This window comes from Nyctibius grandis, chromosome 11 (assembly GCF_013368605.1).
Source record: "Nyctibius grandis isolate bNycGra1 chromosome 11, bNycGra1.pri, whole genome shotgun sequence".
Lineage (NCBI taxonomy): Eukaryota > Metazoa > Chordata > Aves > Nyctibiiformes > Nyctibiidae > Nyctibius > Nyctibius grandis.
In genome coordinates this window covers 6,953,417-6,975,183 of record NC_090668.1, presented here as the reverse complement: position 1 = coordinate 6,975,183, position 21,767 = coordinate 6,953,417, and the positions used below count along the sequence as shown (strand labels likewise).

Here is a 21,767-nt window from a genome sequence, read left to right as displayed (position 1 = left end):
TCATCCGTCTTCTAAACTTTGCACTTTATTTCAGGGAGAGAATTTAGTATATCCAGGCAATATGCTGTAGTTTTAGCATATGATAAAGCCCTGCTGGGAAGTGTAGTTTTATTGATTTTGTTATTAAAGTGCCACTGGAATAAATTTGCTCATTTGAATGAAATGTCTTATTACCTGGATCTTAACAGGCACATGATGAAATCTCCAGAGGGGCTGGAGCTACTTGCTGCCTGGTGATGGGGAGCTGTGACGGAGCAGCTGACAGGGACCCACAACTGCCACCCTACTCACCCCGGGCTGGGTCCCCCCGAGACCCTGAGCACCCACCTGAGTCTGCCAGGAAACCTTGTTTGAAAACCTCAGGATGGGAACAGATTGCAGTGGCGGGGCACACTGTGTTTTAGTCAAGGTTCATATTGCTCCTCTGATCCTTTGCGCAGGTAAATACATTGTTTTAAAGGGAATTGAGGAAAAATCTCTTTCCCAGGGCAATATTTCTTTAGTACCACCAGTAATGGAGGTGGATTGGGAAATGAACCATTCCCCATTACGCTGGGACCTAACTGCACAGCCCATGCTTTCCAGTTAAAATTTGATTGCCTTGAATCCTGAAGATTATGGAAAATAAGAAAAAGGTCTAGTAAAATTTATGGGTTTTAATCATAAACCGATAGAATCACAGTAAATCTATCATAAGCATGCATATATGGACCCAGAAAAAAAAGAAGGAAGCAGCAGACCCACTTTTTCCTGCAGAAGCTGCATGTACCCGTGGCAGGGCCAGGGAGATGGGGAGCAGGGCTGCTCCTCCAGCCATCTCTGCCCGGGGTGTTGAGCCCCTGCACCTCAAAGCCTTCCTCCTCTGCCGTGTCCTGCAGAAACCAGAGAGGGAAAGAAAAGGAGAAAGGAGAAAAGGAGGCGAAGCCTGAAAATCTTTCCCTCTTCCCCTCCATGCCACTGTGCTGCTCACCGTGGAGGGAGCAGGATGGGACCCTGCCAGGGGAGGAGGGAGGCAGAGGTGTGGGGGATAAATGTGTGTGCAGAGAGGGGACCGTGGGAAGCACAGACATGGCAGGGAGAGAAGAGCACCCGACAGGGAGGAATGGCAGGAGAGCGAGAGGGAAGCACAGAAGGCAGAAAGTATTTTAAAAGATTTTTTAAACAGGAGAGAGAGCGCGATAAGGAAGAAAAAAGGGAGAGAGTAAAAAATTGACTCTGAAGCAGAGATAAGAGAGGGAGGGCAGTTAGTGAGAGAGGGAGTAAAATTAAGCGTGATAAGGCCTGATAGAAATGGGGGAAGGCGGCAAGCACGGGCAGCACCGGCAGAGAGCTGGGGGGGCTGCGGGGCGAAGGAAGGGCCAGCCCGACCCCTGCCTGGGCTCAGGTATCCATCTCAAACGTGGCTTTTTGCGCTACCCTACATGCCCAGAGAGGTGCGGGGATTGATGAGGAGGGTCCAGGAGGCGGCGGGTATAAATGTCTCTCCCGCAGGATGCTCGTAACTCGAAAGCCGGGTGCCTGCCAGCCACAGCCCATGGCAGTGGGGGGAAACGTGGGGCCTGAAGAGGAGGGATGTGCCTGGGGTGGGTGATGCACCCAGGCTGAATAACCCCTCATCCTCCTCCCTGTGCGTCCCAGCACATGGTGCCTGTCATGGAGACCCCCACGGGGCTCCCACCAGTCTTGGAAGCAAGGGGGGGGTAAGGCACGTGTCACAGGCAGCCTCCCCTCCTTGCCCTAAACATGACTTTTCCTGTTTCTTTTTGTTACCTCTTTGAAACTATTTTATTAAGTGCTTTTTATTTATCCTTATTTAAAAAAAACAAGTGAGAAGAGCTGTCTGGCTCTGACCCATGGCCTACAGTTACCTGAAGAGCAATGCTGGAACCCAGCCCCTGCTCTCTCATCCCTGATTAAACTGCAGAAGAAACACACTGTACATTTCAGCAAAGGAGAGAAAAAGAGTTTATTCTTTGAGTTGGTTTTTTCTTCCCCATCTTTACCAGCCATGAAAATTTCTGAGCTGAGATGCTGGCCACTCTGAGATGCTTTTCTTCTGCTCCATCCATCTCCTTTAATCACATCGTGACCGAAAAAAAAAAATTATCCAGTTCACAAAGCATTGAAGATTAAAAAATCGGTGTGGATAATAAACTGTGTGTCAGGCAGCAGTGCCACGGAGCATCGGGCAAGCTCACTAATGAGGGACTTTGAGCCACAGGTTGGATACAGGGCAGGCAGCATGGCTTTCCCCCAGGAGGGGTCCAAGCAGCAGAGACGGTGGGTCTGGGGGCACATGTAGGTCTGGGTGGCAGGTGCCGGGCTGGGAAAAATCCTGCACTAGCACAGCCTGAAAAGAAATCATTTTTCTCTCTTCTCTTTTTTAAAGCTTCTTTTTAACAGTGAAAGACTTGATTCCTCCCTTTGGTTGCTGGGACACTGTAGTGTGCTACAAATACCTTGTTGGACTTGGTTATTAGTATATTTTTTTTTAATCGGTGTGTGTTGAATTAGCTCTTTTAATTACAGCATTAAAAAAGGATAACGGGTCAATTAAGAAGCTCTTTTGGATTGCCAGTGTTAACACGGAGACCCCCCTCCACCTCTCTGCTGTCTGTTGAACCGCTGATAGACCTGGCAACAAGGCTCAAACTGAGATTTCTGCACCTAACGTGCTGCTGTACGATGCTGTGCTCGGCTTGGCATCTTCCTGCGGAGGGCTGAGGCCTCGGCACATCCCTGCCTCTCCCAGGGGAGCAGCGCTGCTCCTGGAGCAGAGAGCACCCTGCCTTCAGCCTCGGCCGAGGTTTGTGTGTTGCTGGTGGTGGTTTCATAGTTAGCTCACTGAAAACGTTGGTTAAACACTCTGGGAGGGGAAGCTTGCAAAGAAGCATTTTGCTTTGGCTCTTTTAAAAAGCAAAACGCAAAAGGCTTTGAAAAAAATGTTTTGGTTTCAGAGTTATAAAGGAGAGATGGGTTAGAGATGAGAAACTAACAAACCAAAGCTCATGAAACCTGCTGTGGAGAGAGACACAAAATATTTTGATTGAAGATGAAGAGAAAGCTGAAACCAGCAAAAAATCCCCCCTCCCCGTGAGTGCAGATGTTCCGGGTTGGTTCTAGATTGGCACACTGCTGGAAGAAAAGCAAATCCATTCTTTTCCCTGTCGGCGCTCCACGTTCCTGTCCCTTATTTTTTATCATCTTGTAGTGACTTTGATCCCTGAAGACACCTTAAGTGCTTTACAAATCAAGCATGCAAATCCCAGCTCATCCACCTCGGAGATGCCACCGAGGCTGACAGGCCAGGAAGCCGCTTGCCGGTGCAGTGCCACCGGCCCTGGTGGCACCCGGGAAGGAGGGGAAGCGCCCGCCGCTTCGGTAACGCTTATAAAACCCTTTAGTGCCCATATTGCCCCTGTTTGCAGGGGTGTTTTGGGCTTCCAGCACAGCCAAGGGCCATCAGGCTGTTTGCTGGCGGGTGTGATGATGCTTCTCTCATTTTCAAAGCTTGACTTGAGACATCTCTTTCCCCGTGGCTCACTGTCTCTTAATTTCACTCTCTCCCTCTGTGGTTGTCCTCCTGACTTGCTCCTTTTAATTCACTTGCTGTACAACAGTTTTATGCTAATGCTTTCTGTAGCCTGTGCCACGTCCTGCTGCTGTAGGTAGCTCTGGTCTCAGGGCAGGGTGGCACTGTCACACCTCTCCTGCAAGGGACCCAGGGGTCAGCACAGCCCTGCCCGGGGGCCAATTTAACCCCCATTCCTCCTTGAGACAATACAAACCTCCCAGACCTCCTGATCCTGAGTACCAGAGGTCAGCAAAGGGAGGTTGCTGCCTGGTGTCCAGACACCACGGTGATGGGCACGCTGGAGCTAGCACCAGGGCAGCCAGCGCGTTACAGCCTGCGCCACCTCCCTGCTGCAGCCCTGTGCCTGTTCTCTGGCTTCAGGCCGTGTGTGTGTGTTTATAAATATATGCAATTTTATTTTTTTTCAGACACGGTCTCCAGCAAGCCTGGAAGCTGAATGCCCTTGGACGTGCCTGAAGGTGCTTGTGCATCTGGCTGCCAGCGGTCAGGTCTGAAAACCACCAGAGATACGGAACTGGACAGATCAAGAAGTCGAGATTTTGCATTCCAACTATCTATAGGAAATAGGGTTTTTTTTATTATTTCAAGTTTTCATAAAAATCCATAATTATTGAAATCAAAGTTACAGAAGAAAGTTCGTAACTTTTTATTGATTTTATTTCTTTTTTCTTTCTTTTTTCCCCCCCCCTTCTGTTGTTTTTCCCTCTCAGAGTTATATCTGACACCAGAGTCCATCAGACAAAGTCCTTACAAACACAGGAGTCCTGGAGACATCAGCTGAATGTTTTCCTGGTATAAAGAAGAAGAGGAGGAGAAAGAGGTGGTGACAGTGCGGGTGCAGTGGGTTTGGACAGGGACGGAGGACGTGGTGGAAGGAGAGAGGTCGGTATGTTTGTAGCAATGTTTGTTTTTTAATTATTTTTTATTTGTTCATTTGTTCTTTTTTTTTTTTAAAAAACCCACCATTATTATTTGCAAACTGTCGCCTGGTTAAATCATTTTCATGTTGAACTTGCGCGGCGCGTCGGCAGAGCTGATGCCCGCGTCGGACTTGCGTGGCACGTACTCGATTTCAATGTTGTGCTTGGTGTTGCCTTTCCCCCGGCTCCACAGGAAGAGGAGCACCAGACAGAAGAGCACGACGCCCAGGAAGGAAATGAAGCCCATGGTGGTGGCGATGATGAGAGTCTTGATGTCAAAGGGGAAAGGCACGGTGGCGCGCGTGCTGTTGGCATCGCTCTCGTTGGGCTGGTTGGAGATGAACGCGAAGGTCTTGTTGGGCTGGTGGGGCCAGTCTGGGGAGTAGCTGCGCACGTGCAGGTGGGCCAGCATGGTGTCGTTGCCACCCGCGTTGCTGGCGATGCATAGGTAGGTGCCATTGTCCTGGATCTGGGCGTAGCGCACCTCCAGCGTGCCGTCAGGGAAGACAGTGAGCCGCCCGTTGGTTTTGGTAGAGATGAGGTGCTTGCGGGGAGAGAGCCACATGATGGTGGGGGGCGGGTCCCCATCTGCCCGGCAGACAAAATGGACCGTGTGGCCTTCGTCCACGAAGATCTGCTGAGGTTTGCGGTCCCGTATCCGTGCGCGGCGGCAGGTGAAGTAGTTGGGCAGGAGCACGTCGGGGAAGTCTTTGAACTCCTTGCCCTGGACGAACTCGGGGGTGGAGCAGGTGGGCTGCTGCTTGTTGAAGTTCAACCTCCATCGCCGCCGGAAAACCCAGAGCAGCCGACAGTCGCAGGCTAAGGGGTTGTTGTCGAGGATGAGCGTCTCCAGGTTGCCCACCGAGTGGAAGGCCGACTCCTCCAGGGTGGTCAGCAAATTCCCTGACACGTTCAGGATGCGCAGGTAATTGAGGCCACGGAAGGCGAAGGGCTCGACCGTGGTGAGCTGCCCTCCCACCAGCTGGATCTCTTGCAGCCTGAGCAGGTCATGGAGCATGGAGCCCTCGATGGTGACAATGGGGTTGTAGGACAGGTTCAGGAACCGGAGGTAAACCAAGTGCCTCACCGACACATATGGGATGGACGTCAGGTTGCAGTGGGTGATGGACAAGGAGGTCAGGTTCAACCCGTAGAGGCAGTTGGACGTCATAGTATCCAGGTAGGGCCAGTGTGAGATCTCAAGGACCTTGAGGCGGTACAGCCTCTTGAATGAGTAATCCCGGATGGTGTTGATGTTCAGATGGCGCAGCCGCAGCACGATCAAGCCGTGAAGGTGAGACAGGGCCTCAGTGGGGATGGAAGTCAGGTTGCATTTCTCCAGGGTCAGCTGCTCCAAGCTGTTGAGGCCGCTGAAGGCCCGGTGGGAGATGTAGACAAGGTCGTTGTCCCCCACCTCCAAAGACTTCAGGTTGTACAAGTCCTGGAACATGTAGTCTAGGAGGATCACAATTTTGTTCTCACTAATGTCTAGCTTGGTAAGGTTGCTGAGTCCGGTAAACACCCCCAAGGGGATCAGCTTGAGTCTGTTACTCCTGAGCCCCAGTGTCCTGAGGTTGAAGAGGTTGTTGAAAGCCCCAGGTTCAATGGCACTGATAATGTTCTCATTTAGCTCCAGCTCCTCCAGGTGAGGGTAGTTGGCAAATTCATCCTGGTTGAGCGTCTTGATGCGGTTCTTGCCCAAGTCCAGCAGCCTGGTCTCGGTCGGGATCCCCTCGGGCACGGCCATGAATCGCTTCCGATGGCACAGGACGGCGCGCTCCTGGGCAGAGCACTCGCAGCGCGGCGGGCAGCCCGTGGCGGAGCCGGACAGGATGGATCCCAGCACCAGGAGGAGAATCGGCTGCCAGCAGGCCAGGATTGGGCTGCGCATACTCGCCTCCCCAGCTACCATCCTATCTCTCACCTGCAGGTAACACAGGGAGAGAAAGAGCAAGGTAGACGTGAGCAAACGATGGGCACGACCACGGTAAAAGGTTTACCCTCCTGTAGAGCTGACGTTAAGGCAAAAGGCACCACCGAGGCAGCGCAGAGGTTCTCATTTTCCAGCTGAAATCCAGCTCTTCAGCTACAAGACCACCTCTACTCCCCACCCCCTAACTTTCCACTTGATGATTGAACGTGCACAGACTCTGAGTGGAAAGCCTTGAGGAATCTCTGTCAGACAGACCTCACTTCCTCGGCTTCTTAAAAAAAAAAAAATTAATACTAAACACATCTATCTACATCCTATTTTAAGCTCTTGAAATTATTCAGGTCCCTGTAGATGGAGCCTGAATCTAAAGGCTGCTTTGCAAGTGCAGAAGAGCTGAGCACGGGACTGAGCATCTGGGGGAACCCTGCTTGGGGCTGGCTGGGAGCAGGGTGTCTGAGCGGGGAGCAACAGTGACAGCTCCGTGGGGACCGGTCCCCTTCCTCTGTGCTCCCCCAGGCTCTGCAGCAGCCCGGTTTTGGGGTGTCCCCCCAGGTTAGTCCCTTGGCTCCCACCATGCCTGCCCACAGGGTTGCAGACCCATCGCTCCCGCCCGAGAAACAGCAACTCGGTGTATCTACAGAGCGCGCTACGGCCTGCGGTGAGGCCCGGGGGTGCTGCGGGGTAGGGGGGTCTGTGCAGGGCGGGGGACCTGCCCAGTCTCAGCTGGGAAAGGCCTGGCCTCCTGCTGCCTTCCCTGGGGAGGCTGGGAGACCCCCTCGGGGGTCACGGGCCGGCTTGTGCCCCAGCCCGTGGGCAAGCAGAAGCGAACGCTCCCTGTCGCGCTGCCTCTGTTGCATTTATTTCCTTGTTGTTCAAGCTGTTATGAGGGATCAAATCATATTAATATTGCACATTAGATGTACAGCTACCCCAGACCATGTTTCTGTCTGTTGTTACGTGTACGCCCTGCACTGCTCCCACTAATGCTATTTATGGCTATCGCTGAATGGACTCAATACATTACCTCCACTGGCTCTGTTTGTATCCATCATTATCCATCCTGGGCAGTACTTTCCCTGCTCCAGCACTATTTATGGGTCTGGGACGCACTCTGTGCATTGCTTCCACTGCCTCTGTTTATAGTCATCATTTCATACAGATATATGGCCCAAGTATAACTTTTGTTCCCCAAAAAATTATTCAAAATTTCTTTGCAAGATGCAAGGATGCAAAAAGATGATGGACTGGCCATAAAAATGTCCACCAGCATCATCTGGGAAACCACCGGGCCTTGGCACGCCAGGCGTTCTGGCTGTGAGGTCCCGGAGTCCCCACAGGCATCCTCCCGCAGTTCTGTCCTGGCTCGCTGTCCTCCTCCATCCCGCTTCCCCACTACCTCTGCAGCAGGGCTGGTCGCTGGGGACCACCCCAAGCACATCGCCCCGAAGGGAAGGGGTGTGGTGCCGGGAGCTGATCCTGCACAGGTCCCCTGGCAGCGGTGCCGAGCTCCCTCCCGTCCCAGTCCCGTGGAAACATTTCCAGTGGGTTCGCCTGGGCCAGGCTGCAAAGAGCCATTTGCTGAGTACTTATAATTCATCACCTCCCATGTCATCACCTCCCTAGTGCTGATGGTGCTGGGCAGCCTTACAAATACAGGCGAGGCTGTGTTGTGATGCCGCTGGGGTGGGGATGGGGACGTGCTGCTGGGATGGCACCATCAGATGGCAGCTCTCAGGCTGCACGTGGGTTTGCTCCCAGGCTCGGGCCGCAGCCCCGGCCGGGGCTGAGCTGCCAGGGGTTCCCCACGCCATGTCACCACCTCTCCCCATGGGCAGCACATGGCCACCAAACGCCCTCTCCTCCTGCCCGTGCCGGCACTGCTGCACCCACAGCTCGCTCGCAGCCTCCCTCGGCCGATGTTCCTCGGCAAAAAACCAATTCCTGCTCTTCATGGCCATGCTGAGAAAGGCATCAGAGCAAGCAAAACACTGCATGCAAAACAAAATACAGTCTGAGGGGCTTAATTATCCCAAGGCTGAAAAGCCTTCAGCTCATTAGCGTGCCAGGCAGCCGGCCTGCCTTGGCCGTGCTCTGTGCTGGAATTTCAGCTCTGCCCGTGCGTGCAGCCATGCGGGGCGGGGGGGTGAGAGCCGAATCCCACTGCAGGCCCCGTGCACGGCTCCTGCATCAGCCCCTATCTCCCCTGGGCCAAATTCTGCCTCTGTCCCAGTGGGGATTGCACCTACAACACATCTGCACCCGTGCTGTTGGGCCGGCAGCGGCCAGAGCTGCTGGGAGCGATGCGGCATCGATGGCTAAAATATAAGCACAGAGGTGATGGATGGATGAAGCACAATCTGCGTGGAGTTAAAGATGAGACAAGCCCGCTTGCGTAGAATTAAAGTCTAGACACACCTCACATGTTATTAGTTCGCAGCTAAATTTAAATCCGTGATAAATACAATCCCTGACAAAAACATCTGTAATCTTAATAGCCAGAGCCACGGAAGAGCTTTGGGAGAAAGACAATGAATAAGCTGAAAAATTCTGGGCTAAGATGGGCTTTAAATCACTTCTGGTTCCCATTTACCTGTGGCTGTTTCAGAGAGGAATATTTGTGCCTCAAGGTGAGGCAGGTATTGAGAGATGCCCTTCTAAAAATGACTCGAATTGTGATTTTTTTTTTTTTTTTTAACATAAGCTGAGGCCAACAACCCACACATGGGTTTACAGCGACCGGCATGTGCCTGCCCAGTGGCTGGACTCGTGTCCCATCAGCAAACCTCAGCCCAAACGTAGGGCTGTCCTTTCAGCCATCCTGCATCTGCTGCCATGCGGTGCCCCGTGCTGGGACCGTGGGTGCCGGCCAGGGGAGGGGCTGCACCCGCCTGGGATGGGCTTGGGTGGCTCTGGGGAGAGGACTTGGTGCCACCAGGGAGAGATGGCGGTGGCTGCTCTCGGCAGTTGCCACCTGCAGGGAACTGGGAGGTGACTGAGACCAAGTGCCACCAAGGGCTTTCCAAAAATGGAAGCCCTCCCAGATTTACTCTGAGGAGGAGCATGAAATGTGCCCGAGCACCCTGGCCCCAGCGTGAGCTGCCAGGCAGGATCAGGCCACGCAGCTGTGACACACAGGCCAGCCCAGGGAGGGCTGCAGCCCTTTGGCATGACCGTGACTGTCATTTCTCACATTAAAAAAATAGACTCGATAAGAAAGGAGCAGCTGCCAGACTCACTGCCTTTAGGCAACGAGCAAACCAGCGCAAACCACAGCAAAACTCACACCCAGAGCCATGGCGTTCACTGACCCCTGTCCTCGGCACCCTGCGCCTGGGGATGAGGGCTCCAGTGTGCAGCTCTCGCCCCAGGGAAGCTGCCAGCCTTGGCCAAGAGGCGCAGTTGGGCGCGCTGGAGCCGCGCTGCCTCGGTGCTAAATGCAGCAGGACCTGATGAGTGCGTCTGCCTGGGACAAAAGATGCTATTCTGGGCCGGTGCCTGGAAACGCAGCCCGCGGCCGGGCTGGAGCGCTGGCACATGTGGGCTTCGCTCCATCATGCTGGGCACAGGCTGCCCCAGCACGGGAGACTCGGCCCCGAGGAACCCAAACGCAGGCGGTGACCCAGGCGGGAGCCCGGGCTCTGCACCGGCTTTGCTCCCGGGGCGAGGTGGCTGCTGCCCTCCTGCCCCATGGAGCAGGCAGCACGCCTGGCCATGCCCTGTGCTGTCCCTGGGCTGTCCCTTGGGGTGCCCAGCGGTCGGGTGCTCCTTGGCACTGAGCAATCTGCCGCGCTGACAGCGAGCGAGCGGCAAAAATCCCCGAGTCAGCTCTAACCCCCACCTGGCAGCCATAAATTACAGCGCGGAGACGTTCACCCTTGAACCAGCTGCTTTTGAGAGCATCGAACGACACCAGGCAATTTAGGACGAAGCGAGCTGTATCCCTGGGGGGGGCCTGCAGTGCCGGGGGGCTCAGCAGGGCTGGGGGGACGTGTCCCCACCCCAGCCGTCCCCGCAGGAGCTGACCTGGTGCTCCCTGGTGCTGGCCCCAGCAGCACTGGGCACCCACGCTGGGCTGTGGGGTGCAGGTCAGCCACGGGCTCACCCCCACCTCTGACCTGCTGGCTCTGCACAAAGCCGCCGAGCCACAGCGCTCGGAGTCAGTGCTCTCCTCTAAGCTGCTCTGGCTAAATCAAATTTTATTGAACTTGACTACATTTTAGAGATAAAGACTCCAGGTTTACAAATAAATATTTAACAACCTTTCCTGCTGCTAAAAGAGTTGCTTATCCAGACCCCGGGCTCTGCACTAAGTGCTCCTGGAGCTATCATCTGCAAAGCAGCAAAACAAAGGGAGAAGCTTTAATTTGCCAAACATGTTCGTGCCCGTTTCCTCCTCTCTCCATCACACACCCCCCCACATCCAGCACCCATTGGTGGGCCCTTTCGCTTTGTCTCTCCTTCCTCCTCAGTCCCCCTGCTCCCTCCTCCTCCTCTTTTCCCACCCAGTCCCTGGAGCGGTCCCTCCTGGGACCACGCTGCTTCATGGGGGTAAAAAGAAAGAAACCAAAGAGGGAGAGCCTAAAAGCAGCACTTTGCTAATGGCTGGGCTGTTAACGAAGGGCATGAAAAGAGGCCGCCACAGTGCAAAGGGCTGCCCTGTGTCCTGTCCTGGCCCTAAATTCTCCAGAAGCAGCACAGGAGGGTGCGAGAGGGGGGGAGAAACGGGCAGAAGGTGAGCAGGACCCCTCCAGCTGTGCCTTGTTCAGGGTGGGGAGGACACGCGAGGCAGTCGTGCAAGGCAATGCCCCACGGTAGGTTACCCAGCCAGGAGCCCACCCCCACGAGCTGCCCGGGGTCACCAGCTCCCGCTCACCCCTGTGAAGGCACCACTCCAGCCAGGAGCTTTTGCTCGGCCTTCTCAAGGATCTGCTTTCAGCTGCTCCGAGGCAGGAGCCTGGAATAGGTGTGCCGCAACCTGAGCTGCCCTGGCAGTTGCTCTGAGGCTGTAAAAAGAGCACGAAGGAGTATTTAAGATGCAAATCCCCTTCCGGCACCAACACCAGGCTGTCCTGCAAAGGCATTTTTCTCCTGGCACCGGGTTCTTCCACCCAAAACGTGGTGCCCCCAGCGCCACAACGGATCACGTCAGGGAAGCGCCAAGCCAAAGGGCAAGAAGAGCAGAAAAAAAAGGGGAAGGGGATGCACAGGGGAGGAGAAGAGCTCTGAAGTGGGCTGAGGGGCCAGGGCGCTGGGAAGGGGAGGCTTTGGCCAGCTGTCCACTGGTTTAGCTCTGGGTTCTACGCAGGGACAGATATATACGGCGGAGGGACAACTGGTGATGGCCCAGAGCCAACCTGGAGAGTGGTTTTCAGGCTCGGCAGGCTGGTTATCAGAGCAGGAGGCCCTGCTCCTCTCTGCAGGATGCTGAAGCTCAGAGCAGTTTCTGCTGAGGCTGTTTCTTGCTGCGATCACATCCGTGCAAGTGCTGCTCACCCTCCTCACACCTTTACGCCTTCTTTTTTAACGTCTTTTCTCTGGCTGCACGTGCTTTGGTGCCCCATCAGCAAAGAAAACATCCTGACAAGTGATCAATAAGTAATTGCAAAGGCAGCTGTGGATGCCAGGGCTGTAAAGCCCTGAGCTAGCAAGAGAAATGAGGAGCGTAAGGGTGCAGCGCACCGCGGAGAGCGGGCTCGGAGCCAGCCACGCTCCCCTGCTCATCGGCGGAGGTGGCTGGGACGCTGCCGGGTGGGGGTTCAACGCTCCCCATGTCAAGCAAGCCCAGAGGAGGATGGGGTTTTGTTTTCCTGCTTGTGAGACAAAGAGCAGGAGAGCTGTGTTTGCTGGGGGCATATCTCCCAAGGGTTGGCCTTGGGACTCCAGCCACCGGAGACATTTCTGGGCTGGGTCAGCAGGAGGATGGTGTGCGCTGGGATGCTGGGAGGGATGTGCACCAGCTGGTTGAATGGGGCTTCTCCTTTTTCTTTCTTTATTTTGGCAAATCTCCTTGGGGTTCCTGTCTCTGTGGATACAGGCTGGGCCACCAGGATGCTTTACGTGCTCACCCGAAGGCACCCAGCTCAGCAGGCACTTGAGCAATGAGCAAGAGCTGGGTAGAGGAGGATTCAGTGTAGCACAAGGGTCTCTGTAGGTTGGTTTTTTTTTTTTTTTCTTCCCTGTCTGAAGCTGTGAAAGGAGGATGGAAAAGCCCCAGCCTTTCTTAGGAGAGCAGGGCACCAGCAGCTGCCAGAGCCTGGGCCACTGTCCTGCTCGTGCAAGGAGAAAACTGCCTTCTCCTCCCAGCACAGCCCAGCTGCCCTTTCTTGTTGCACTGGAGCGAGGGTTGTTTTTCCCTGGGAATGGGCTTCAGTGGTACCCAAACACCTTCTGCGGTCCCCTGAGCTCCCCAGGAGCACTCCGAGCAGCCCTGGCACCGGCGAGGGCCCTGCAAAGGGCCCTACCCTGGGCAGCAGCAGTAGATTTGGGGCTGGAGGTCAGGGGACAGCCTGGGCGGCTCGGCCGTCCTGCCCACCAGCCCTGGTGCTGCTGGGGCAGCTCTGCGCAGCTCGGCACGCTGTCCCGGTGCTGCTGAATCAGCCCGAGAGCAGCTGGATGGTGCCTGTGCTAAACCCTGCGTCTCTGTCAGGGGCAGGACACCGCCTGACCTAGCCGAAAAGCGGCTGGTACAAAGTCACCCCGCTGCCACAGCACGTTTCCTCCACATCGGGAGCAGATGGCATTTCGGTACAGGCTCACCTCGATGCTTGGCCCCATGACTGGTGCCAACACGTGTCCCGTGGCTCTGCAGCAGCCTGGAGCTCTGCTCAGCACCCCGGAGCGGGGCTGGGGCACCCGTCAGCTCCAGCAGCAGAAAACCAGGGCCACGAGCAGAGATGGGGGAGCACCCCGCTGCCTTCTGCCCTCCTTTACCCAGGGCAAACAGCAAACCAGCCTGACACCCCTGGCCCTGTGAGCAGCCTCGCTCCTCAGGGCCCTAAAGGGACATCGACGCAGCGAGCCTGCAGCGCTAGGGGACTGGTCACGTCCCTTATGTTTGATCAAAGCTTATACCGTACTTAGGGCACCACTTCTGTTCCCATGCCACAGCCCTTAAACACCCCTACAACCAGTGCGGGATACCTAGAAAACCGTGAGCGCTGCATCTTCCCCTGGAAGCCTTTGGGATAATGGCGAGAGGACACAGACCTGGCAGCTTCGCTGGCTCCAGGGAAACTGCTGAGTTACCTTCCCTTTCGGCCTGGCCCTGATGATTTTATACCGCTGGCTAAAGTAAGTAGCCTCGGAAGCCTTTCGGGAGAGGATGGCTCTGCGATAACCCCTCGGCGCAACAAGCTGCACAGGGCAACGAGGGCAGCACCGACAGCCCCGCAAGCGCCAGCGGCACCGGCCGAGCTGTCCCTGCCCCATCTCCCGCGGGGGCATGGGCAGAGCGGGGCGGTGGGCTCGGGCAGGGGCACGGCGGCGTGTCAAGGCGCTGCGAGAGACGAAAGCCCCGGTCCTCTCCATCCACCTCCCTTCCCAACTGCTTCCCACAAGCTGGATCTCTCTTTCTCTCCTCCTCCCAGTTATTATTAAGTTTCGTTCACATAATAACAAATTTAGTGCCGCAGGAATTTCCAGAAAGAGAGAAGCAGAGAAAAAAGGGAGCCAAAAAAGGCATGAGCGATGGCAAACGTGGAGAGAAGATTCCTCTCCCCAGCCTGGCTTTCTCTGTGCTGCTTTTACGTATATAATTCTTTTTTCTTTCCCCCTTTCTCGCTTGTTTGATTTTTGCATTATTTATGGCTTGTCTTCAGGGCCTGTATTTGCTGTTATTGTTTCATTCAACAATAAAATAGATTAGATAAAAACAAACTGTGCTGAGCCGCGGCGGAGCCCGCCTGTCCTGCCAGGCCGTGCCGGTCCCTGGCCCTTTCTGTCTTCCAGCAGGTGCTGAGCCCGTGGGCACGGAGGAAAAGGAGGGACCCGGCGTGGGGACGGAGCGGGTCCCCCACTGCCCTCAACGGAGGGCGGCTTTGGGTGCTTTTGTTGTGTTTTGCTTGAGATGCTTTCCGCCCCTTCCTCCTCCTCCCCAGCGACGCTGATGGTAACACAGAGCCTGCACTCTGGGCTGTGAGTGAGAACAGAAGTAATCACGGGGAAACACAGTGAATAGAAATTAAATTGGAAACGCGGGGCCAGGGTTTCCATCTCGGTTCAGCTTCCGTAGCGTTTCCCATTGAAAAGGATAAACCGGCTGAGCACAAATCAGTTTAATGGCAGCACCTAACGGCAGCACAATTCCGTGTTTCCCGGAGCAAATCGTGGCTCAAGCCCAAGGCGGCAGCACGCCAGCCCCGTGGCACAGCCCCGGCGGAGCGCTGGGGGGCCACCGCAGGACTTGCCACCCTCGGCAGCAGCGCTGAAATAACCCATCTCACCAGGGCGCAAGAGGGGCTGGTGTCCCTCTGCAGGCTTTAGGATGCTGGTGGGCACGTGGCTGCCCAATTCCCAGCAGAAAAGAGGTGTCCCATTGTGTGTTCTGTTGGGTGCCCTGTTGGGTATCCCATTGGGTGTCCCGCTGGGTGTCCCGTGGAGTGTCCCTCACATCCCTGAGGTCGTGGCAGCAGACTCGGGCCCACCGGGGGCTTGCAGAGCTGTGCCCGGCTGCTCCCCCAGCAAGGGCCAGGTGAGGAGGCTTTCCTGCTGCTCACCACCGTGGCCCTAATTCCTCTCCTTCGTCTGGCTCCTGCAGTGCACGTCCATTTACAGCATTACATTACATTTATTTTCTCTACCTCATCCTCGTCGCTGGGCCTTGCTCCGTGGTACAAGGCACGAGCCACTTGCCAGCGGAGCTGGGGCAGAAGCAAGGCGCCGGGCCAGTGCTCACCCATAATGCCCTCCCTGGCTCCCCAGGCTCACATTTTGGCTCAGACCATATCAATTTGGCTCAGACCATATCAATTTGGCTCAGACCATATCAATTGGGCTCTCTGTGACTGCCCCCAGTGCAGAGGGGCGGTGGGGAAAGGCCCGGTTCAGGTACGGGAGGGAGAGGCTCATCCACGCGCCTGCGCAGAGGGAAGAGCCTCTTTGCTCGCCAAGCCCAGGTTCCCTCCGAGGTCTAAATCACTTGTTTCCCGTTTCACACACGACATCTCAAATCCAAACAAAGAGCTGAAAGAATAGAGCACGTCAAAATATTTCTGCATCTCCCTCCTACGAGAATTCCCCATCAGAGACCAATTCAATTAAGGTGCTGGTTATGAAATTAACCATAATTACAAGAGTGATATTTAATGTTTTGCATTCTGATGAAGAAACAGAATGGAAATGACAAAAAAAATAATAATTGTGGGTCCTACTGAGATAACTAAGAGCAACGTGGGGTGGCGGGGGAGAAAGGGCTGCCAGGGGAGCGAGGGCTGTTCAGGGTGGCAGGGGCTGGGCTGCACCATGGGCGCCCACCCTGGGGACCCCGCAGCAGCAAGGGCAGGGGCTGGGTGCTCGTGGGCACATCCCTCAGGGAGCAGTGGCCACCCTGGCCCCCAGAACAGGGGATCAGCCCAGCCTGGTGGCTGCCAGCAGGTATTTTGCCATTTGAGCATCATTTGGATGGTGCTGGGCCTCAGGAACCATATCCTGGGAGGCACAGCCCAGTCCTGCACCTACTCACCCTGTCCCCACTCCCCGCAGGGACCGTCTGGCTCACCCACAGCGCTGTCCCCAGCTCAGGACACCGACCCCAGCCCTGAAACAGGGGACATGAGAGCTGCAGTGGGCAAAGCCTTTGGCCTCTGAGCAGGACACCTGCGTCGTCCTCTGGAGCCCAGAAGAGTCATGTCCATGTGAGGACACATGTCTGCTGTGGGCACCGAAAGGCTGACCAGCTTATGGAGACACATGAAGAGAATTATGGAAGACAACGTGCAGGACGGTTAAACAGAAGCCATTTCTGTGCTTAACTGGGAGAATGAGCGAAATCAAGCCAAGCTCCCCGGCCCCTGCGACAGGGATGCTGACCTGCTGCCCGGCCCGGCCCCACACTGGGTTAGGAGGTGCTGTTTGGATGGGGTACGGGCCCGTGGAGGGCACGGGGTGGTGGCCAAGGGCTCGGTGAGGCCAGAGGGAGGGGGCTCATGGCAGGGCTCCCCCAGCACGGCCACGCTGCTGCCAAGGCATCGCTACGCTCCGTGCAGCCTCTCGGCAGGGCAAGGCACGGCCCGGGTGGGTCCTGTTGGTCACCCCCAGCTGCTGCTCCTGCAGGGTGGGAATCCCCGGGGTCTTGCCCCAGCACAGCCCTTACCTCCAGCGCTGTGGGGTCTCTGCTCAAGCTGGGTGCTCCCCTGCTCCCGAGCTGGCCGGCGTGACCTGCTGCTCTCTGGGACAGAGGGGCCTCACGCTCCCTGCCCGGGCTAAGGAGGAGCTCAGGCCCTCCGTGGCATTTGTTAGCATTTATTCCATTGCCCGGGTCAAGCCGGCAACTAACGCTGCCGGCTCAGACACGGCCACCTCGGTGCGCCCTGTCCTTCTCCCAGCTCGCTGTGCCAAGGCGGGGGCAGAGGCCACGCTGCGCTGCCGGCAGCGCTCCTGGGGCTGGGGAAGCTCTTTGGGGGGTACAGCTGGTGTTTCCCCCCCTCCCCAGCCCTGTCCTCAGACGCTCTGCTCCCTCCCTGTGTCACACGTGCCCTGACACCGTCCCAAAGGCTGCAGATGCAAACAGCCACCAACACTGGCTGTTGGTAAGACACGTCCCCAGCCAGGGTCACAGGGAGCTGGGACATGCGGCAGAGGCACGGAAACCTCTCTCCATGCAGCCATTCCCCTCCGCAAGCTCCAATTTTACTCCCCCGGCTGGAGTCAGAGAGGAGGGAAAAAAATTGACTTGGAAGAAAATTGAGGCCGTGGCCTTCAGTTGCTTTCTCTCTTTATTTTTCTTGGGTTGTTTGATTTGAGTTAAGCATTTGCAGCCCTCTCCTCTCTCATCCCAGCCCTTCTTGCTACCCGAAAAGCTCTCCTGGCTCTCTTCCCACCAAAAGCCATTTCTGCTCATGCTGGGATAAACCCTCCTCCCTTCGCTTCTCGGGGTTTAGCAGAGGAGGGAGGAGCTGCTGACTCGGTGCATCGGAGATGTCTGAGAGCCGGGCAAACACCCCCCCTTGCTGCGCTACACCACGACTTGCACCCCCGGCCGTGCCCTCCTCTCGCCAGCTCCAAACCAACGCCACGGTGGCCGGTGACCAGCAGACAGGGTGAGGACGGGGACACCGGGCTCACGTCAGCCTGTACCGTGGCCACATGAGCCAACGGCGCCGCTCACCTCCACCCCAGCACCAGCGCTGCCCCAGCCAACTCCCCAAGGGGCCACGAGCCGAGGGGGACCCAAGGGCTGGCACAGCTCGGCTGAGGTGACATGGAGAAGTGTCTCTCCAGCAGTTTCCACACCTGAAGCTTCTCAAAGGAGTTGATGGAGTGGCATTTCCCACCGGGATGTTCACGGAGATGTGCCCATTGCAAACGTGTCCTCCCCTGTCACTGCCTGGTGACGACCACGTACGCGTGGCAACACCTCACGGGGTGTATTAATCCTCATCGAACCACGATAGGTTCGGTTGTGCTTTATAATTCAGCAACTGTAATTACACTATAATTACACTATAATTGTGGCGTTATTATAAAGCGATTTATCAACCCCTGAAATTAAACCTCAAGTTACAGGATTTTATATTTGTTACATACATCAAGCAGTATAAGCCTCAGCATCGTTACGCTGACTGTATTAAGTAGGAAACTAAAGGAATAATAAGTCACTCAGTCATGCTGTTAACCTTCCAGTGATATGAAACAGTGGTAATTAGAGGTATCGCAGAGTAATTACGTTATAGGTGTAGAGTAACTGCAGCACGGTACGGCATTACAGAAGTATAACCATTCGTTTGTAATTAATCCCTCCACAAAAAGGCTTGGAAAAGCCCAACTCTTCACCAGGTGCTGTAAACTCAGCTCCACCATCTCCTCCAGCCACTTCCTGCCCGTCCCACAGGAGTGGAAGCCGGGGCTGCCCAAGTGCCCGGCGCAGGCAGGTGCCCCTGCCCACGGCCCTGCCAGCCCCAAGCTGCTGGCCAGGGGCTTACAGCCAGGAGAGAAGCCCCCTCCTGCTACCTGGCAACCCACAAAGTCCCCACCGTGGCCACTGCTGCCTCTGGGGAGTGTCTGTCCCCATCCCAGAGCAGCAGCGCTGGGGAGGGAGCTCCTGCCAGGCCAGGAGCTCCAGAGACCATCCCTCCTCCATGGTATTAAGCCACCGAGCTGACGTGCTCAGGGAAGGAGCCAGGAGCAGCCGGTGAGAAGGCACGGCCAGCCCAGACATCTCCTCCCACCGGCCCTAGCCCACGCTGCTGGGATGGGCGATGGGCTGAGCGGGGCTCCGTGCACCCGGAGAGTGAGGCTGTCCCTTGGCACCTGGGACATGAACGGGGCGTTACTGGTCATCTGCATCTGCGAGAGGTCTTGAAACCGGGGGAGCAGACGCAGAGGAAGGGTGTGGAACAAAGGGCTGTGGTGCCGGCGTGGGGCTGGGAGAGCTGCCTTTGGGGTGGGGATGAGCTGGGCAGCCCTGGTAAGGTCCTCGCGGCCCCCGTGCCAGCGGGCTGGCTCGAGGCACGGCCACGCCGCTGCTCCGCGGCCGGCTCTGGCAGTCATGAAGGTCAGGTCAGGGCTGCTGCAAGTGGCAGAGCAGGGAGGAGAGGGTTAAGGTTGGCGGGAGGGCTGGGACGGAGATGTGGAAGGGATATAATTTCTGAGCCGGGCTGGGCTGTGGTGGGTGCTGCAGAGGAAGGGGAGATGGAGGGAGAAGAGAGAAGGAGCACATCTGTGGAGCGGGGCTGCTCCTGGGGATGCCAGAACTGCTCTGCCCCACGGGCTGAGATCCGGAGAAGAGCGTGGGCTGGGGGCGAGCGCAGGGCTGTCACACGGGTCCCCTGCTGCAAGCCAGCAGGTAGAGTCGCTCACTGGAAAGGGCGTTTGCTGGGGAAGGGCCACGGATGGCGACTGCTTGGGCGGCAGCTGGGCTGGCGACAGGCAGAGGCAGCAGAGCCTCCTTGGCTTTGCCAACCAGCACGCACCCACAGAGAGACCTGATCCCACCGGTGCCCACGCTCATGTTCACCCGCTGTCCCTCCCTCCCTCTCGGTGCAAATCACTTTCAGGGCACCAACACTCCCATTTCTTCTCGGGGGTGGCACCTCCAGCACCTGGAGCGAGCCGTGCCTCTGCCCTTCGCTCGCGGCTATTTATACATCCAAGGCGCAAGGTGAAAAACGCGATAACCTACGCACGGTATCAGAGAGCAGCAAGCAACAGCGCTGCCTGGGAGGGCTCCCAAAGCCCCCCTGGCCAGCAGGCTCTCGGGCATCCTCACAACCCCCTTCAACATTAACCCCTGCTTTTTTCTGCCAGACGCAAACCGAGGGCTGAGCCCACGCTGGCAGCCTGACCCTCCCCAGCATCTCCAGTTCTCCGAGCTGGCTCCTGTGTGTGGGGCTGAGCCCAGGCAGGGGGACCCTTCAGTGCCCCTACATCCCCCTCCAGAGCCTGAGGATCATCCCATCCCGCAGCAACTCCCCACGGCCCCAACTCACCTACCTCCAGACAGGGAGGCTGGCGATGGAGGGGTGAGCCCCCACCCCAAAAAATTACCCCCCATGGCTCCTGCCTCCAGCCTGGTCGCCCGGGGCTGGTGAGCTCTCCCTGCCCGTATTTAACCCTTCGTGTCTCTGCCTTGGGGATATAGGCAGAGGGCTGATTCCTCCTCTTGAATTAACCCTTGCTGGCTGGGGAGCTGGGCACAGCCTGCCTGCGGGCTGATCCCCCTGCTCCCCAGCAAGCCCTGCCAGGTAACGCTGTCCCGGCCATACCCTACCTGAATATGTAATCTGCTCCAGGCTGGCTTAATTCATCTGTTTAGCTACTGGGGGGAGGAGGAGGAGGGCTCCCACAGCAGGAATGCAGCTCTGCGCTCCCCTCAGCACCCCCGAGCCCCAGCACAGAGTCAGCCTCCGGTGGCTGGAACCCCAGTCCCGCGCGCTGGCCGTTCCCGCAGGGGCTGGGCAGGGGCTGCGGGGCAAGGCAGGGAGAGGCGCGGGGGTGCTGGGGGGAGATCAGCAGAGGGAAGAGCCGCCCGGGCAGGGCAGGGCGGTGGAGGCAGCAGGATCAGCACCGGAGGGGCTGCAGGACAGCAGGGCCCGGGGCACACGTTCCCTCGGCCCCGCTGCGGGGAGCCCCCGGCCCCGCTGTCCCTGCCCGGCGGTACCCGCACCGCTCCCCGCCACCCGCACCCCGGGGCGCGGTGCAAACCCGGCACCAGCGGGCACACACACATGTACACACACACATACACGCACACACATGTACACACACACACACACGCACACCCCGTGCCCTCCCCGCTGCACGCACCAAGTTCCCAGCCCGGCGCCCCCGAGCACCGCCGCGGCTCCGGCCCGGGGCGGGGGGACGGAGCCCCCCCGGCTCCCCCGCACCGCCGGTACCGCCAGCCCCGGTGTCCCCCGCTCCAGCATCCCCGTCTCGCTTACCTGCATCTCATCCTCGCCGGCGATCTCCTTCGGTCAGAAATGGCATCTCCCCCGGCCCCCACCCCTCCGCCAAACCCTCCACCTGCAGTAACGCAGCTCCCCCTCTCCGCAGCGACAGCACCAGCGGCGGCGGCGGCGGCGCTCCCGGGTCCCAGCCGCCCCCCCCCCAGCCCCGGGGAGGGCCGGGCCGGGCCGGGCCGGGCACGGGGCCGCCCTAGGGACTCGCGGGGACCGGCTGCCTCCCCTCCGCGCCCGGCGGGCGGTGGCGGCCGGCGGCGGTGCGGGGCGGTGGCGGAGGCGGCATCGCCGCCCCGGGCGGGCTGGCTCGGCCCGGGCTCCGCACGCCCGCTGCCGCCGGCCGGGAGTGCCGCCGCGGGGCCGCGCTGGGAGCCGCTCGCCGCCGCCTCGGCCCCCGCCTCCCCTCCGGGAGGAGCCGCCGGCGGGCGCGGGGCGGTGCGCGGAGCGCGGACGGGAGCGGCGGCCAGTCCCCTCCTCCCGCCGCCTCCCCCGCTCCAGCGCGGCGAGGGGCGGGGGTGCGGGTCCCCCCCGGCGCCGGGAGCAGCCCCCCGTCCCCCGCGGGCAGGGCCGCTGCCTCCCTCGCAGCAAACCGGGGCCGGGGACAGTCGGTGGCCGCTCGCCCCCCGGCAGCCCGGGCCACCGGCAGTCCCCGCTGCTGCAGGCTCCTCGCCCGGGCTAGGGGAGCGCTGCCGGGCGCCCTTGCT

General features: G+C 57.9%; 1 protein-coding gene and 1 long non-coding RNA gene across 2 annotated transcripts; one reads left to right on the top strand and one right to left on the bottom strand.

Annotated features, from left to right (window-relative positions):
- Positions 1-194: 194 nt before the first annotated feature.
- LOC137668988 (uncharacterized) lies at positions 195-7,097 on the top strand. The gene is made up of 3 exons (XR_011049019.1): positions 195-440; positions 2,530-2,806; positions 4,003-7,097. It is a non-coding gene; the product is annotated as an uncharacterized lncRNA (long non-coding RNA).
- Positions 4,151-21,252, bottom strand: LINGO1 (leucine rich repeat and Ig domain containing 1). Its single transcript, XM_068410815.1, has 2 exons — positions 21,046-21,252; positions 4,151-6,439 (listed from the first exon to the last, which is right to left on the bottom strand). The coding sequence occupies exons 1-2, from the start codon at positions 21,049-21,051 to the stop codon at positions 4,586-4,588; spliced, it is 1,860 nt and encodes a 619-aa protein (XP_068266916.1). The 5' UTR covers positions 21,052-21,252; the 3' UTR covers positions 4,151-4,585.
- Positions 21,253-21,767: the final 515 nt, after the last annotated feature.